Raw genomic sequence first — 17,782 nt, forward strand, 5'->3', positions numbered from 1 at the left:
TGGATTAAATTCCAAACCTCTCCGCAGTGCTCATATGGAGTGAGGGCATATGACGCTGTTGATGGTGATTCGTCCGTCGGATGGGGACGTTAAGCCTTGAGCATACCCCTTGGTGTTATTCGACAGGAGTAGGCTATGTGCCGGCACCGGGTTTCACCCTCTCCCTCCCTCCCTCCTATCATGCATCACGTGATTAATTTCATGTCATTAACTACTCTGATGAGGTCCCCCTGTGGGTGGGGGTGGTAGAATAACACCCACGGTATCCCCTGCCTGTCGTAAGAGGCGACTTAAAGCGGGCCCAGGGGCTCTGAACTTGGGAGCGTGGTTTGGCGACCACGGGGCCCTTAGCTGAATCCTGGCATCCCTTCCACTTACTTGTGCCAGGCTCCTCACTTTCTTCTATCCTATCCGACCTCCCTTGGTCAACTCTTGTTCTTTCCCGACTCCGACGCTATTAGGTTCGCGAGACTTAGGGAGTCTCTCATTTTCACGTCCCCGTGGTTTCCCATTTTCACACCAGGAAAATGCTGGGGCTGTACCTTAACTAAGGCCACGGCCGCTTCCATCCCAACCCTAGGCCTTTCCTATCCCACCGTCGCCATAAGACATATCTGTGTCGGTGCGACGTAAAGCAAATAGCAAAAAAAAAAAAAAATCACGCCCTTCGTGGCCCTTGTCTTCCTTTGGCCGATACCTTCATTTTTCGAACTGTCGTATCCCTTCTAACTTTCCCCTCTGATTAGTGTTATATAGAGGATGGTTGCCCAGTTGTACTTCCTCTTAAAACAGTAATCTCTACCACCATAATCATCAAAATGAGTCGTTTGTCCCTCCAGTCAACCCCCTACTTTGCGCATTGTTTTGCACAATAATTTCCATATCAATTTTATTTTTTTCTAGATCAATAAGTACTATACACGTTTCTCTGCTTACTTCTAAGAAAATCAATAAAAGTGCTGTTTGTTTGTCCAAGCGACAAATAGCGTCATTCTTCTTTTCGTTAGGCACGCAGAGTTTGTTCCAACAGCTGGTCTGGTGATGCTCGTTTGTTTGGGTCACGTGCACAGTACTACAACCTCCAGTCACTACGTCATTTCCGTGTAGCTGTTGCTCCACGTGTTAGAAGTGCTGCTGGGTTGTGTTTGTTTCTTCTGCTCCAGACAAGGAAAGCAATACCACAATGTCCCGGTAAGATACAGTTACACTAACTAAAACCAGTGCTCTATGATCTGAAAAATGTCTAGATCGATAAAGCAACATACTTTTGTAGACTGTCATCATTTCTGTCCAGGCTTATCAAGCTCAGTTTCCATGCGTCACATGCAGATATGCTTGTGTTTTTCCTATTTGTTCGGTACTTACGACAGATGGAACGGGTGAAAAGAAACATAAAAATAAGGTCAAGGTTACCATTTTGTTGTTATTCTTGTTGATTCATTTGAGGATCTTGACTGTCGTTGTCAATCATGAGCTACTGTAAATCTACACGTCTGCGTAGAAACAGGGCTTCACAAATTCTGACATGGGCGTTGTTACCACGAGATTCTGATAGGAACAGGGATTGCGTCCACTAATTATAACAGCAGAGATCTACTTGTACTTCCCCTTGGAACAATGATCTGATTTTCATTTTTCCTAATCGACCTCCCTAGGTCAATATATGTTTTGCCTCTGGGTGATAATAATAATAATAATAATAATAATAATAATAATAATAATAATAATAATAATAATAATAATAATAACCTTTCTACAGCATACAGTATGTCTCGCGGACTGCACACTAGGGTCTAGAGCAGGAGTTTCCAAATGGCGGCCTACGGGCCACATGAGGCCCGCGAAGCTACATTTTGCCACCCGCGAGGGTTTTAAAAAGATATTTTAAGAAATGTGAAGAAAATTTACCAAAAAAAATATTTCATTGCTCGTTCAAAAATGTATTAATGTTTATACCGTTTATGGATCCAAGTCCGAATTAATTCATTCTTTAATATTATTTCCTGTTTTGAAGTATTCACTTGATCTGAATAGATTATTTTTTTATTTTAAAAATGTAAAATCGAAACTTTCGCGGAAAATTAGCCCGTACAAATGCCAGTGTGTGATCCATGCCAACCTCACTAACGCAACATGTAATGATATTCTTCCTTCTCCTCTCACTGGTAATACTGACTGGCGCACAGTGCTATATATTCCAAGAAATTTTCAGAAAAGTATTCCTGGAAGTACGTTGCTGCTATTTTAAGCTCTTACAACTGTATATCATGGTTCCTTTCACTCTATTCCCACTAAATTGTCCTTCTTTAAGTTCTGTTTTGACTACATTATTAATTTCAGTTTGTCTTTAGGACTTTTTTCCTTTTTTTTTTTTTTTGTCATATGTCAAATATTAATTAAAATGAATTGACATTGTTGCGTGCTCTTCTTCAAATTCCAATTGTCCTGTGTATAATAGTGTTTATTTTTAATTTCACTCTTTTTATGCAGTTGTAAAATAGCTTTTTAAGTAATTAAAATTACTAAACCTTAATTTCAATTGAACTGTGCATATTATTTCATACTGGTACCCCTGTTCTATTTGCGAAATTTTACGAAAATTGGCCTGTTAAAGTGTGGCTCGCGATCATACGTAAGGTTGTCAATGTGGCCTTCGACCCCCCTAATAAATGGAAACCTCTGGTCTAGGGGACGCTGCTTAAATTTATTTATTTATTTATTTATTTATTTATTTATTTATTTATTTATTTATTTATTTGTGTGTATGTGTGCGTGACAGGACTCGCTTATTTATTCTTACGGGCTTTGAAGATTCCTGGCATGAGTGCGAACCAATTTCAAATGGGAGATAGAATATTTCAGGCACAGAAAAGAAACAACAAAAAAAAGGAATCATCTTCATACAGACCCTGAACTCGCTGGAAGGGTTGGAAGGTAAAAGTCTTCCACTCTACGTAACCTCTGCACTTGGAGGGGTAGTGATTAGCTCTCCCCCCGCTCGCCTTTGCCACCAGGAATTAGCACGGATTTTTTTTTAATTTTTTTTTTTTTTTTAGATTGAGTGGACCTCAGGACCATGCGAACCTCAGGAAGTGGAAATATAATTTCTTAAAATTTTCGACTTTCTGACGGGGAATCGAACCCACGTCCTTTCGGGTGAACCGATAGATAAAGGATACCACATTTGTTTTAATCTGTGAGGTCTGCGGGACCCCACAGTGCAATGCCTGGATTAATAATAATAATAACAGAATATGCCCTCAACTACCATGTTTCAGACAATTTCATTTGGTGTCATGAAGGCTAGCTGCGAGTCAATTTCGATGTTCAGTTTTACTCTACCCGATGGGAGTGTGGCTGAGTTTTAATTAATTGTATCGGGTAAACATCTTTTTACATGCCGACAACGGACGACACGGAGTGTTGAACGGGCGTGTTTTTGTCCTACAAAAATCCGACAGCCTCTGACTGTGGTAAGAGAGTACTTAAATGAGTAAAGCCCCAGGGGCGTGAAGAATCGATCGCTGGGAATGGACCCTTAGCTGGTTTCCACTCTCACGTTCATATTTTCTGCTGACCTTCGTCGGTCAACTCTTCCGCGAGACCTACAGTCTCTCAGCTGACATTTTCCTTTGTGGTGTAGCTGTAAAAAAAAATTTCGGATTATCATAAGTGACACACTAGATTGGAGTGAACACATAACAGGTGTCTGGGAAAATTAACTCATCCTCATCACTTCACCCCCTCAATACTCGCCAATCACTTCTTCCACTAAGCATGAAAATTAAACTCCTATTTTCCATATTGAATTATTGTGATATTGTAAGGATAGATGCCACCATGGAACAAACATTGAAATTACGGAAGGCAATGGACTCATGAATTAGGTTTATATTTTCAACTCAATTTTCAACTCCCCCTATTACAAAATACTCTCCTGGTTAAAAATAGATAACCGGGCGAGTTGGCCGTGCACGTAGAGGCGCGCGGCTGTGAGCTTGCATCCGGGAGATCGTGGGTTCGAGCCCCACTGTCGGCAGCCCTGAAGATGGTTTCCGTGGTTTCCCATTTTCACACCAGGTAAATGCTGGGGCTGTACCTTAATTAAGGCCATGGCCGCTTCCTTCCAACTCCTAGGTCTTTCCTATTCCATCATCGCCATAAGACCTATCTGTGTCGGTGCGACGTAAAGCAACCTGCAAAAAAAGTAATAATAATAATTGTACCGGGCGGTAAACCTCTACACCGTTTATTTAAAAGTTGCGCCAGTTGAAACTCCTCTTCTGGAGGAAGGTTGAACTTTATCTATTCTATTAATTCTCTACTTTCTCAGAAGATGTCACCACGTGGAAATTTTTGAGTTTGTGGACTGTGTCATTTTTGATGTGTCTTTGTTTCGCTTGAAGTAAGAAGTGTGAACTTTCTCTTCTAGAGGACACTACTGAAGATCAACAATAGCGCACCCTAGTGCGGAGTCAAAGAACTATTTTGTTGGAGAAATTTTTATTTCAAGAGTTTGTTCTTTGTTAAATTTCTTTCTGTCATGGTTTAAGTTGGCTGTATACCCCTCTTTTTCCCCTTATTTTGGATCTAGCCAATCCCGAATTTCTTTAATTAATTTTCCACCAATTATGTGTTTCTTCTTCCTCTATGTAGGGGTTTCTTTTCCCTAGCCAATAAAAACTTTGAGGGAGGGTGTTTTATTTCCCCTAACGCCTAGAATCTTCCGCGAGAGGATATAAACTGCTGATTTTAGGGTCTCCGAGGCCACTTCTGTTCCATCTTTCAGTGTATTAAGTACATAGCAGGAGGCGGGAAGCGCCTCTTTCTTCTTCAGCCGTTCAACACCAGGTAATGGCCTATTAATAACTTCTTTTCTTGCTAGGTCGGCAGTTTAACACTCGCGGCGGGTTCGAAGCATTTCCATCATGTAACCTTTTCCTAAAATGTAATTACTCTTTTCATCTTTTTCTTGTAAAGCTACATATTGGGATAGAGAGTGCTAACCCTCTCGAGCTCCCACTCACATTTGTTCTGAGGTGAACTTATTTTCTCAAACTATTCTTCGTTTATGTAATGTAAAGTGTTCTTCTCTAAGTCACCTCTGTAGTATGGGATTAGCCCTTGCGTTAGCGGCCCAGAGCCAGATTAGGCTTTAAAAACAAAGTGTATTAGGAGTGCAAGATCGCCTCCTCTCAAATTGTTATTTTAGAGGTCATGTAATCAACCTTCTTTTCATGTAATAGACCTCCGTAGGTTGGGTATTTTACCCCTGTGAATACGTCCTTAGAGGACAGCTTGAAGGTAGAGTTTGGTGTGGCCTTGTGATAGGCTTACAATTTTGAGAGCGGATCGCTATTTGAAATTTGTTTCTGTATGCCTCGTGCAGGCTTTATGTGTAATGTTTGGAGCCAGTGCTCCGGGGCATGAATGGGGTTTTCTGCCCCTTGGCTAAAATTTTTTTTGGAGTAAGGCGGGGCTGATTGCCCAAGAGTTATGAAGTAAGGGCACTGAGCCCGAATCCAGTAATATTGTGCCTACTTTTTGCTACTCTGTACCTGTTATGATTGTTATCTCTTGTTTTTGAAAAGAAAATATAACCTAGTTAAATTTTAAATTAAATTTACATTGCACGTTAATTTCGTAGCTTGAAACCCATTCACACCCGCACCTTCTTTCACCTCTACCTACCACGGATATCTCCGTAACAATAATAATAATAATAATAAAAATAAACTACGATATCTTCACATTGCAACTCTCGTATTTCGTCTGTTGAATTCCTCAATTCCTCAATTCCTGTGCATCGCTCATCATTTAACCTCCCCTTTCAGCTGTCTTGTGCAAGGCTATGGAATTCCCTTCCAGTCAGTGTTAGGAATTGCACCCCTTTAGCCTCTTTGAGCGGTCTTGCCGAGATTATCTATTAAATATACAACCAGCATGTGTGAATGCTAGTAACGAATATCGTCAGGATTTTTTATTCTTATTTCATTATTCTGTTTTCTGAAGTTTATTATAGATATTATGTGGTTAAGTGTAAGAGAGGGCCGTGAGCCTTAACTTCGCCGCAGATGAAGGCATGACATAAATAATAGTTATGAGAGAATGACTTTCTTGTGATGTTTTCCACTCCCTTCTCCGCGGAGGTCATACAATATCAGTATTGTTCTTCTTGATTCGTTATGCCCAAATAAGAAGCGCGTTTGAACTTCGTCCCAGTATCTCCATTTGTTCGCCAAGTTCCTGTCCATCCTGTAATTTTCTTTTATGTTTCTGTGCAAATTTATCTTTGTTTACTAAGCTTGTAAATGTTGTTAATCGGGCGAGTTGGCCGTGCGGTTAGGGGCGCGCAGCTGTGAGCTTGCATCCGGGCGGTATTGGGTTCGATCACCACTGTCGGCAGCCCTGAAGATGGTTTTCTGTCGTTTTCTATTTTCATACCAGGCAAATACTGGGGCTGTACCTTAATTAAGGCCACGGCCGCTCCCTTCCCATTCCTAGGCCTTACCTATCCCATCGTCGCCATAAGACCTATCTGTGTCGGTAGCAAAAAAGGAAATGTTCTATCTTCAATGGCTTCCTCGGCAATACCAATTTCTCCTAGATTTTCGTTTATTTCCGCTAACCAATTGTTGCGGTTTTCAGGAATAGTGCTTAGTTTAGAAATTTCTTTGTCACCCTCTTGTTATCGATTTTGTGTAGGTGTCTGTAAAATGTTATTCAGATTTTAAAAATTATCTGTGAATTTTCCTGTTTTTCTCCCTTAATCCGTTTACCCTTCGGGGCTGGTTTTTTCCTTCCGACTCAGCCAATAATCCCACCTAGATCGCCTCAAAGGCAGTGCCCTGGAGCGTGAGACTTCGAGTCAGGGATACAACCGGGGAGGAAGACCAGTACATCGACCAGGCTGCATCGCCTGCTATGCTGAACAGGGGCCTTGTGAGGGACGGGAAGATTGGAAGGGATAGACAAGGATGAGGGAAGGAAGTAGCCGTGGCCTTAAGATTGATAGCATCCCGGCATGTGCGTGGAGAAGTGGGACTGCACGGAAAACCACTTCGAGGATGGTTGATGCGGGAATCGAACCCCCCTATACTCAGTTGGCCTCCCGAGGCTGAGTGGACCCCGTTCCAGTTCTCGTACCACTTTTCAAATTTCCGGGGGTGGCAGCTGATATCATTAACCACTACACCACAGAGGCGAACCTGTTTTCTTCTTCATCCGAATTCCATTTTCGTATTTTGGTCCTAAGATTTTTCTGAGAAATTGTCTCTCTTGTTTTATGATGCGTTTTTTTTCATCTGGCTGTGGTGGCTCAGACGGTTGAGGCGCTGGCTTTCTGACCCAACTTGGCTCAGTCGGGTGTTCACATACGTCGGTCTCGGTGTCGGTAGATTTAGTGGCACGTAAAAGAACTCCTGCTGGACAAAACTCCGGCACCTCGGCGTCAAGGAGAAGTTAGTGGGTCATAAAATCAACAACAATATTATTACTATTATTATTATTATTATTATTATTATTATTATTATTATTATTATTATTATTATTATTATTATTATTATTAGAGCCTCGCTGGCTTATGCGGCAGCGCGTCGGCCTCTCACCGCTGGATTCCGTGGTTCAAATCCCGATCACTCCACGTAAAATTTGTGCTGGACAAAAAGAAGGCGGGACAGGTTTTTCTCCGTGTACTCCGGTTTTTGCTGTCATATTTCATTCCAGCAACACTCCATTATTATTTCATTTCATCTGTCAGTCATTAATATTGCCCCTGAGTAGTGTGACAGACCTCGGCAACCGGCACGATTCTTATCCTACCGAGCTCGATAGCTGCAGTCGCTTAAGAGCGGCCAGTATCCAGTATTCGGGAGATAGGTGGTTCGAACCCCACTGTCGGCAGCCCTGAAGATGGTTTTCCGTGGTTTCCCATTTTCACACCAGGTAAATGCTGGGGCTGTACCTTAATTAAGGCCACGGCCGCTTCCTTCCCAGTCCTAGCCCTTTCCTGTCCCATCGTCGCCATAAGACCTATCTGTGTCGGTGCGACGTAAAGCCAATAGCAAAAAAAAAAAAATTAGATTCTTATCCTCGCCGCAAGATAGGGCTTCATTCATTCCTTCCCTGACCCGGTCAATGACTGGAAAACAGGTTGTAGGTTTTTTTTTTCATTATTATTATTAGTATTTTGCCAAGGTCATGGACACTGAGGTATGATTCACCAGCTTGCCGCTCCCGTATTTCAGACTGGCATTCTCTTTAGTACCTGTTAGTTTCTTAGTGTGTAGTCGAATACGAAATGATTTGTAATTGTATAATCACGCCATACTTTATTGTAATACATGTGTAATATTGTTCCTGTAGTGAAAGTTTTTGTACAGTATTGAATAAAATCTCAAAAATCTAGCACTACCGCATCCTGCTCAAACAGGATTAAAAACTTACCATTGTGTAGTTTTTGTTTCAGCTTTGGTATAGATACCCCCGCCCTCTGTATACCACAATCCCGCGTACTTTTTGTTGTCTGATCATCCCCACCCCCGACTTCTAATTCCCAATCGCCGCTACTGGGTTACGCGACCAAAACTGCATTGCCTACTCGGTCAGCCCGAGTGTTAGGCATTCTCTGTATACATGCCTAGCCCACCTTGCCGAACTTTCCCCGCAACGTTTGTCTGTCCAAGCAGTTCTTGCAATTCTGTATTTTGTGCTTACTCTCTAGCCATTTTCATCTCTCACTGCAGCTCCATTATTTGCCTGGTGTAAAAATGGGAAACCAGGGAGAAATATTTTCTTGGCTCTCGTCGCTGGAATTCGAACTCACCAACTCCCGAATGTAATTTTACAATTAGAAGGCTCATAGCCGGGATGGAGGACATCGCGAGGGCCGGGCATGATGACAGACACTTTACAAATTTAGAAAAATGGAAAAATTCCAGCGACGGAGAAAATTGTTAGAGTTCGGATCAAAAGCAATGTTTAGCCGTCAAAAGGGGCTAAATTGAGACCCATTCAACCACGCCCTGCTACCACTTGTTACGGAGTTATCCGTGGAAGTCAGAGGTGAAAGAAGGTGCGGGCTGGAATGGGTCTAACTACAAGTTCGAAAGATGAATTAAAATTTCAACAAAGGTTATATTTTCAAAACTTAACAATGGTGACATAGAATTTTGAGCGTACAACAAATAACAACCAGTTAAATCAGGTACACGATCAAGAAGTCCAAAATGGGAGAAAAATGTAACCAGTTTCCACTAGTGGAAATAACAAGGAAGTCAGGTACAATCCAACTTTACAAATTCTGGGCTACGAGCCCCACAGTCTGAGCTTTCAGCTCACAACCACAGATACCAAAGGGCAGAAAACCCTTAATTACATGGAGCGTTTGCTCCCGCCACGTAATGTCAAGCCTCCTCGAGGCACCTTTTAAAATACCAGAAAGAGCTGACCCGCTCTCAATAGTTCAAGCCTATCAGAAGGCCATAAACAAACTTTACCCTTGACTGCCCTTAAGGCATACTTATAAATAAACAGGGGTAACTAGTACCCAACCTACTAGGGCCTGAATAGAAAATAATCATAAATTAATTTAAATGGCCCAAAATACCAAATGAATGGAGGCGAATACTTGCACTCCCGAATGACACTTCCTAAAACCTAGGTGGCACTAGGCCGATTATACAGGGGCTAATCCCATACTAAGGAGGTGACTCGTATGAGAAAACTTTAATACATTAAGGAAGAGAAGAAACGGTTATGAAAACGTAGTCACCTCAATTTCAAATATGAAGGGGAGCTCGAGAGGGTAAAGCACTCTCTATCCCCGCTTTACAGTAAAAGAGATTCGTAGTTTTTACATAGACTAAAAAGGAATTTACATTTTAAAAGAGATGGTTTACACATTAAAGGTTTCGAACCCTCCCCGAGAGTTAGACTGCTGAGCTAGCAAGAAATAAAGATGTTAAAAAGGCCATTACCTTGTTGAAGAACTGCTGTCTGAAGAACGAGGCGCTTCCCGCCCCCTGCTACATATCCACACACTAAGCTAGATGTTACTGAAGTGGTCAGGAGACAAGAAAAACAGCAGTTTTTATACCCTCGTGGAAAGTTCGAGACCTCTCATGAATGATAACAACCCGCCCTCAAACTTTTATTGGCTACAGTACACAGTTACATACAAAATTGGAGAAGAAAGCCCCGATTGGCCGAAAATTAATTAAAGAAATTCGGGATTGGCTAAGTTCAAACCTGGCGGAAAGGATTAATGTTGCCAACCCAAAAATAAAAGAACAAAATTTAGTAAAGACAACAACTTTTGAATACAAAATTTCTCCAAGAAGGTACATTCCTTTACACCAGAGTGCGTTATCATAGTTCTTGGTAGAGACCTCTGTTAGAGTCTGTCCACACTTCTTGATTAATAAAAAACAAAAGCAAATCAAAACACGTAGTGACATCTTCTGATAAACAGTAGAGTTAGTTCGGTGGTTAAAGTTCCGGGTTTCTCCAGTAGAGAAGTTTCAATTGGCGCAAGATGATTTGAACTTGCGTCGCGTAGAGGTGTACCGCCCGATACAACAACAACAACAATAATAATAATAATAATAATAATAATAATAATAATAATAATAATAGTACCGGGCGGTAGACCTCTACGACGCAAGTTCAAAACTTGCGCCAATTGAAACTCCTCTACAGGAGAAACTCTGAACCTTAAAAACGGAATCAACTCAACTGTTTATCAGAAGATGTCACTGGGTGTTTTTGAATTGCTTTTGTGGATCAAGAAGTGTGGACATTCTCTAACAGATGTCTCTACTAAAAAACTATGATAATGCACTCTGGTGAGAAGGAATGAACTTTCTTGGAGAAATTTTGTATTCATAAGTTTTGTCTTTACTAAATTTTGTTCTTTCATTTGAGGGTTGGCAATATTAAGCTTCCTTTCCGCCTGTTTTGAATTTAACCTATCCTAAATTTCTGTAATTAATTTCCCACCAATAAGGTGTTTCTTCATCGATTTGTGTATAACCTTTTGCTGTTAGCCAATAAACTTTTGTGGGCGGGTCTTAATCATTCATGAAAGGTCTCGAATTTTCCGCGAGGGTATAAAAACTGCTGATTTTCTTGTCTCCGGGCCACTTCAACAACATCTTGCTTAGTGTATAGAAGCATAGCAGGGGGCGGGTAGCACCTCTTTCTTCGGGCAGCAGCTCTTCAACAAGGTAATGGCCGATTAATATCTTTTTTTTCTCTTTGCTAGCTCAGCAGTTTAACTCGCGGGGAAGGTTCGAAACCTTTAATATGTAACCTATCTCTTTAAAATGTAAATCCCTTTTCAGTCTATGTAAAAACTACAAATTTCTTCAACTGTAAATCGGGGATAGAGAGTGCTTTACCCTCTCGAGCTCCCCTTCATTTTGAAGTTGAGGTGACTACATTTTCACAACCGTTTCTTCTCTTCCTTAATGTGTTAAAGTTTTCTCATTCGAGTCACCTCCCTAGCTTGGGATTAGCCCCTGTGTAATCGGCCGAGAGCCACTTAGGTTTTAAAATGTATATATAGGAGTGCAAATTCTCGCCTCCAGTCCTCACTATACTTTGGGCCAGTAACTTACCCTGTTGTTTTTCCTTCCTTGCGAAGGCCCTGTAGGTTGGGTACAAGTTACCCCTGTTTCTTTATAAGTTATGCCTTGACGGCAGTTTAGTGTAATAATCTGTTATGGCCTTTATAGGCTCGAAAGATCGAGAGCGTGTCAGCTCTTTATGGTGTTGTGGTAAAAGTGCCTTAGAGAGGCTTGAGATGTGAAGTTGGGAGCAAGTGCTCCATGTAATGAGGGGTTTTCTGCCCTTTGGTAATTTGTGGTTGTGAGCTGAGAGCTCAGACTTTGGGGCTCGTAGCCCAGAATTTGTAATATCCTCTTAACTTGTGCTGTCGTTTGTAACGTTGCATTGTACCTGATTTTTCTTTGTTATTTCACCTAGTGAAAATTGTTAAATCTTGTTATCAATTGAAAATATAACCTTTATTTAAATTTTAAAATTCATCTTTCGGACTTGTAGTTAGACCCATTCCAGCCCGCACCTTCTTTCACCTCTGCCTTCCACGGATAACTCCGTAACAATAATAATAATAATAATAATAATAATAATAATAATAATAATATTTATTGACGGCGTAAAACCATGTTACAGAGTTGCTAGTATATAACTAAGAAAAGTTTTACATAAGGCATAAAGGAGAAATTGGTCATGTAAATAGCCTATCAAATTATCTCATTATAAGTATTATATGGCAACTATAGAGCGTTCCGACCTTAAATTGCAGTACAGAAGTAATGGTATAATTCCGTCTCTTTCCTTCTCCCATGTTTTGCGGATGGCGCTGTCCTACTCTAATGCAGCGGGTTTGCCAAATATCCGTAAATCAGAATGTTATCGGTTAAAATGGGTGAATATCGTGTTATGTACAGAATTTCAAGGCGCATTTGATGCCGTTAACAAAAAAAGTAAAAAAATAATTTAGTGTGAAAATGGTAATATAATGGAAAGTTTCGCCAAATGCAAAAACTTCATTGCATAGAACTTATCATGTCATAACTTCTGTTTTATATTCATTATTTTCCTAATTTTTTCACTGCTGATAAATAAATATTTCAGCTCGATGTAGATAAGTTTATTTTTAAATTTAAATGATAACAAAATGCAGTATATGCGTTTATTTTCAGTCATGTTTAGGGAATTTTATGTGCAGGCACGAAAAAGTCAGTCGCTGGCCAGCGTTTTTCCTATTGAATTTGCATGGGAGGTCAAAGCGAGGCAAATGGTCTTCAAATATGGAAGTTATTTTTAAAACAATCCCGAAGTTTTTATCTTGCTTAGTTCTTAATTTGTGACAGGAAGAATATATCCTTGAATTTTGGTTTCGCGCGTGACTCGGCTGGCTGAAGTACCGGTAATGATCTGCCAACATGCGCTTTTAACATTACCAGACAGTCAAATGCAGTGCAGTGCTCATTTCGTCAGTAGTATGTATAATAGTGATTAAATACATATCAGTGACATATGTACAATTCTTGAGGGGAAAGTGTATTTCGTTTGTGTGGTTCGTGAGTTCGTGCTCGTGCGTGGGGATCTAATTTCGAAGAAAAAGTGCAGAACGATCATGGCGTGGTTAAAGCAAAGCAAACGGTCTTCGGATATGGAAGTTATTTTTAAATCATACCTCAAGTCCTTATCTCGTCATCTCTTAATTTATGACGGAGAACGTCTCGTTTGTTTACGTTTCACGAGTGACTCGGCTGGCTGAGCTTTTAAATATATGGACAGCCGTGTGCAGTGGTGTTCATTTAATCAGTATCATAAGATTAATTAAATAAAGATCAGTGATATATATAATATTTAATGGCGTGTGGCCTCCGAAGAGGTCGAGTGCAGGTCTTTCGAGTTGACGCCGCATAGGCGACCTGCGCGTCTATAAGAATGGGGCCCTACCTGTGATGAATTATAATGCTGAAGACGTCACACATACCCAGCCCCCGAGCCATTGGAATTAACCAATGAAGGTTAAAATCCCCGACCCGGCCGGGAATTGAACCCGGGGCCCTCTGGACCAAAGGTCAGGACGCTAACCATTTAGCCATGGAGCCGGACAAGATCAGTGATAAATGTATAGTTCTGGAGGACACGTGGATTGTGTTTGTTGTGTTTGTGTAGTTGTCAGTTCGTGCTCGTGCGGGGGGTTCTTAGTTCGAAGAAAAAGTGCAGAAGGGTGTACAATGGATCGTCAAATTAAAAAGAAACGTTCCGTAGGTAAACTCAGGGGAAAAGAACGCAATATTATAATGAGAGACTATGAATATGAGCAGCGTAGTGAGTGAAACAGCTAAAGCTACAGATTGTTACGAATAGCGTATAGCTTTTAGTGCCGGGAATGTCCGAGGAGAAGTTGAGCTCGCCAGATGCAGGATGCCCGTAGGCGACGTGCGCGTCATGATAAGGATGAGATGATGATGAAGACACCCAGCCCCCGTGTCAGCGAAATTAACCAATTATGGTTAAAATTCCCGACCCTGCCGGGAATCGAACCCGGGACTCCTGTGACCAAAGGCCAGCACGCTAACCATGGAGGAGATTTTTTGACACGATTTTCCAAAACTACGTTGTATCGCTTCTTACATGATATAGGCACAGATATCTCAGGGAGATAAAACGTTTGATTGCACAAAATAAAGCTATAATTTACACAGATGAATCGTGGGTAAATATTGGGCAGGCAGTGATAAAAGAATGGAAGGATACGACAGTGAAAAGTGCACGGCAGGCCGCCACTGAAGGGGTGAGGCCACCAAAAAGACGAGGACCGTGATTTGCCTTAATCTACGCGGGTAATGAACATGGTTTTGTTCCAAATGCTGAACTAACATTTTTATGCCATAAAAACATAAGACAATTGGGCAAATTACGTGAACGAAGTAAAGAAAAATGAAAGAGATTTGTGGAAAGCAGACGAATTACAGGACGATGTCGACGATGGAAAGTTTTTAATACGACTTTCTTCATCGTCCGGATCATCCTCAAGTTCAAGTTCATCTCCCGAACGCGGTTCATCCAAAGCGGGAACATCAGGCCTTACAGAAATGTTAGAAGGTGTACGTCCAATGTCTGAGAGCAACGCCAGTGATTAAGGTATATTGTATTTATTTTACCATCCTACAAACATTAATTTATGAATGAATGAACTTAAAATTACTAAATTACAAACGAAAAATGTGGAACTGTGACGCCCTGTTTGAGTCACACTCGAGCGTGATTTTCACAAGTCGAGTTCGCAACAGCGCGCTCCATCTACGCTGTACTGCAATTTAAGGCTGGAACGCACTATAGGCTAGGTTGCCTAATGATTATGTTTTTAGTACATATTTTCTAGTTTTTTCATAAGGTGAGGGTGTGAACAGGTAGATAGGCTATATCTATATCCAATTTATCGACATTTCTCCTCATTCTTTGCAATAGACGATAGAAAACATAGTTTGTTGTGTGCCAGTTTGTTACAAAGGACTGATTTTAATCTCGCATGCCTTGTCCCTATCAATCATCATTCCATCATCTAGATGCTGTAAGCGGGTAAGCCATTGGATGGCATTATAAATTACATAGCTTTGCCATCTGTTGATAATGAATATTATTAAGTATTATCACAGTCTAATATATAGAGTCGCGAAGCTCTAATAAGAGGAAGGTTCATCTAGTTGACAGCTGGAGCGACACTAGCACCTCTAGCGGCGAGGTAAAGGCACCTTGCAGGCAGACAACAGGGAACGAATTACCACTACAGTCTAAAATGGTCATAATTTCTGAACCATTCACGCAAATAATGTCCTGACAAGGTTATTGCAATCCTTATGAAATAGTGGAGGAGGCAAATAATGTCCTGACAAGGTTATTGCAATCCTTATGAAATAGTGGAGAAGGTCAAACAATTTATTTCGATGAGGAGTTCGAGGATAATACCGAAATATGTATTTAATCTTAAGGAGTTTTTTTTACCGGGTTTCTGTGCTCTACAATTCGTACGCTTACACTTGGGGTCTGTCGTTGACGGTTCAGGCAGCGTAAGCCAAGAAAGCAAGTGACCGACCATGGTAGAGCGCTGGCCTTCTTAGACCAACTTGGCAGGTTCGATGTCGGTCGGTCGGTCACTTGCTTTCTTGGCTTACGCTACCTGAACCGTCAGCGATAGACCCCAAGTGTAAGCGTACGAATTGTAGAGCACAGAAACCTCTACAAGAAGTCCGCGATGGTATATACCTATTTACAACCGGTTGCCCTCTAGAAGCGATTTTACCTTATAGTCCGCGGTAAAAGTCCGCGTGTAGTAAAGCACTGAAGAGGAAAACCGATCAGAAGTGGCCATAGGCAGTGCATCGTGAATATGTTCAATAAACTAGAATCCAGGTTTAGTCGTTTATTCAGAGGTTCAGATCTTCGCACTGTTGTCATATGCGATGCGCAGCCCTGTACGTCCGAAACGAGACGTTGACGGGGTGGAGGTCGGTACTACACGCTCAGCGAATCGCAACTCTTTCTTTGGCGGAGGCGTGGACATACCATGTTTACATTAGGATTAAACTCTCGTGAAAAGACATAGAGCCTGCATGAAGTGTATGTGTTCACGGTGTGTGCAAGTCGTTCATGTTTTGTTGTTGTGACATGCCCAGTGGATCATCGGAAACGACTAAGAAAAAAAAATCAGTTGTTATAAGAGCCAAAGCCGTGAATTTATATACCGGCAACGTGAATATTTTGAGAAAGAACGTGATAACGGTGGGCCCCTTCTTCCTGTTACAAAAGTGGTGGATCGAGTTTGTGACGCTTTAAAACAATCTGTGAAAAGTGTTACAAAAGAATAGTGTCCAGTGGATCTTAATACACCCTCTGATGTGCTGCGTACTGCTGAAAAACGAAGACCAAGACATTGTCCCAAGACGTAAGTAGATGCATTTCATAACGATGCGATAAGGCGACATATGTATAGTTATCACATGAGGAGGGAATTTCCCACGCGTGATAAACTACTTTCCTCTTTGGAAGAATCTCGCGTATTCAGTGGAGGAAAGACCAGTTTAAGTAAAATACTGAGAGAACTTGGCTTTCGTTGGAAAAAATTCTCAGGGAGAAAAGCTGCGATGGAAAAAAGTGAAATTGTAGCATGTCGAGGTAGATTTTTTGGGAAAATTCTGAAGACTAGACCTGATAGAGTGGTGTGGTTAGATGAAACGTGGGTAAATTCCGGACATTCTAAAACGGTGGTCTCGACAGATGAAACTGTAGCAGGGACTTTCAAAGCACCTATGTGTCTGGACGTCGAGCAGCACCAAGTGGTCTGCACAAAGCTTTACGTCTCCATCGGACGGACGAATCAGCATCAAAAGCCCTCACTCCATGTGAACAGTGCGGAGAGGTTTGGGCATGAATGAAAGTTCTTCTCACACAGTCTAGTGATTAGAAATTGTATACCATTACCTCTCCTACCAACATTCTGATAGTGAAAATGTTTCTACAGACGGGGATCGAACCGGTCACGGTGTCACACCATACAGAGATGACCCCTTAACGATCATGGCGACCTTGAAATGAAATGAAAATCATAAATAATAATAAACTCTCGGACCCGCAGCATTTCTTATAAATACGTCGGATAACTCGTCTCGATATGTCTGTCGTACTCATATTGTTTTATGAACATTTAATACCGATAATGTAGTTTGTAAAACTTCTTTCCATACAATATTCTTTATGCTTCGACATTTCGGCCTTATTTTCTGACGATCTTGCCCGAGATAGTGCAACATACAATTGGCCGTGGTTGAGTACTGGTTCGGTTAAGTAGACACCCACTTTTTCAAGAATTTGTCCCTGTAATGGTCATACAGAAGGCTAGTCGACTCGATACCTTGCCGTCTGTACATACGTAGACTTTTTTCTCTTAACAGCATGTAAGTTATTAGGAATGTTCCGCCATCTGTTGAGTATATTCAGAAGCTGGAGAAGGTCAGACAATCAAACAGTATCTAGCAGAAAATAGTATTCTTTCATCATCAGAGGAAGTGCATACTCTTTGGTTTTACAGGTAGTAATCAAACATGGCTGCTTGCAATGACATCACTAAGGATGAAAATCACACATATCAGAATATTAATGAAAGGGTTAGCAACCTGCTAAGTACAGAATGTATTGCGGGTTAGGGTAAGCCTTCACCTGCAATTATTACAATGATCAT

The 17,782-nt window shown here is 41.2% G+C and overlaps 1 protein-coding gene across 1 annotated transcript in view; it reads left to right on the top strand.

The window, feature by feature from the left end:
• The first annotated feature begins 1,090 nt into the window (after nucleotides 1–1,090).
• Nucleotides 1,091–17,782, top strand: part of Gs2 (glutamine synthetase 2) — a 303,407-nt gene continuing 286,715 nt past the window's right edge. Inside the window, exon 1 of the mRNA XM_067156487.2 lies at nucleotides 1,091–1,191. Coding sequence (XP_067012588.2) covers nucleotides 1,184–1,191 — 8 coding nt within the window. The 5' untranslated portion in view covers nucleotides 1,091–1,183. The remainder of the gene's footprint in view (nucleotides 1,192–17,782) is intronic.

Source organism: Anabrus simplex, chromosome 12, assembly GCF_040414725.1.
Source record: "Anabrus simplex isolate iqAnaSimp1 chromosome 12, ASM4041472v1, whole genome shotgun sequence".
Taxonomy (NCBI): domain Eukaryota; kingdom Metazoa; phylum Arthropoda; class Insecta; order Orthoptera; family Tettigoniidae; genus Anabrus; species Anabrus simplex.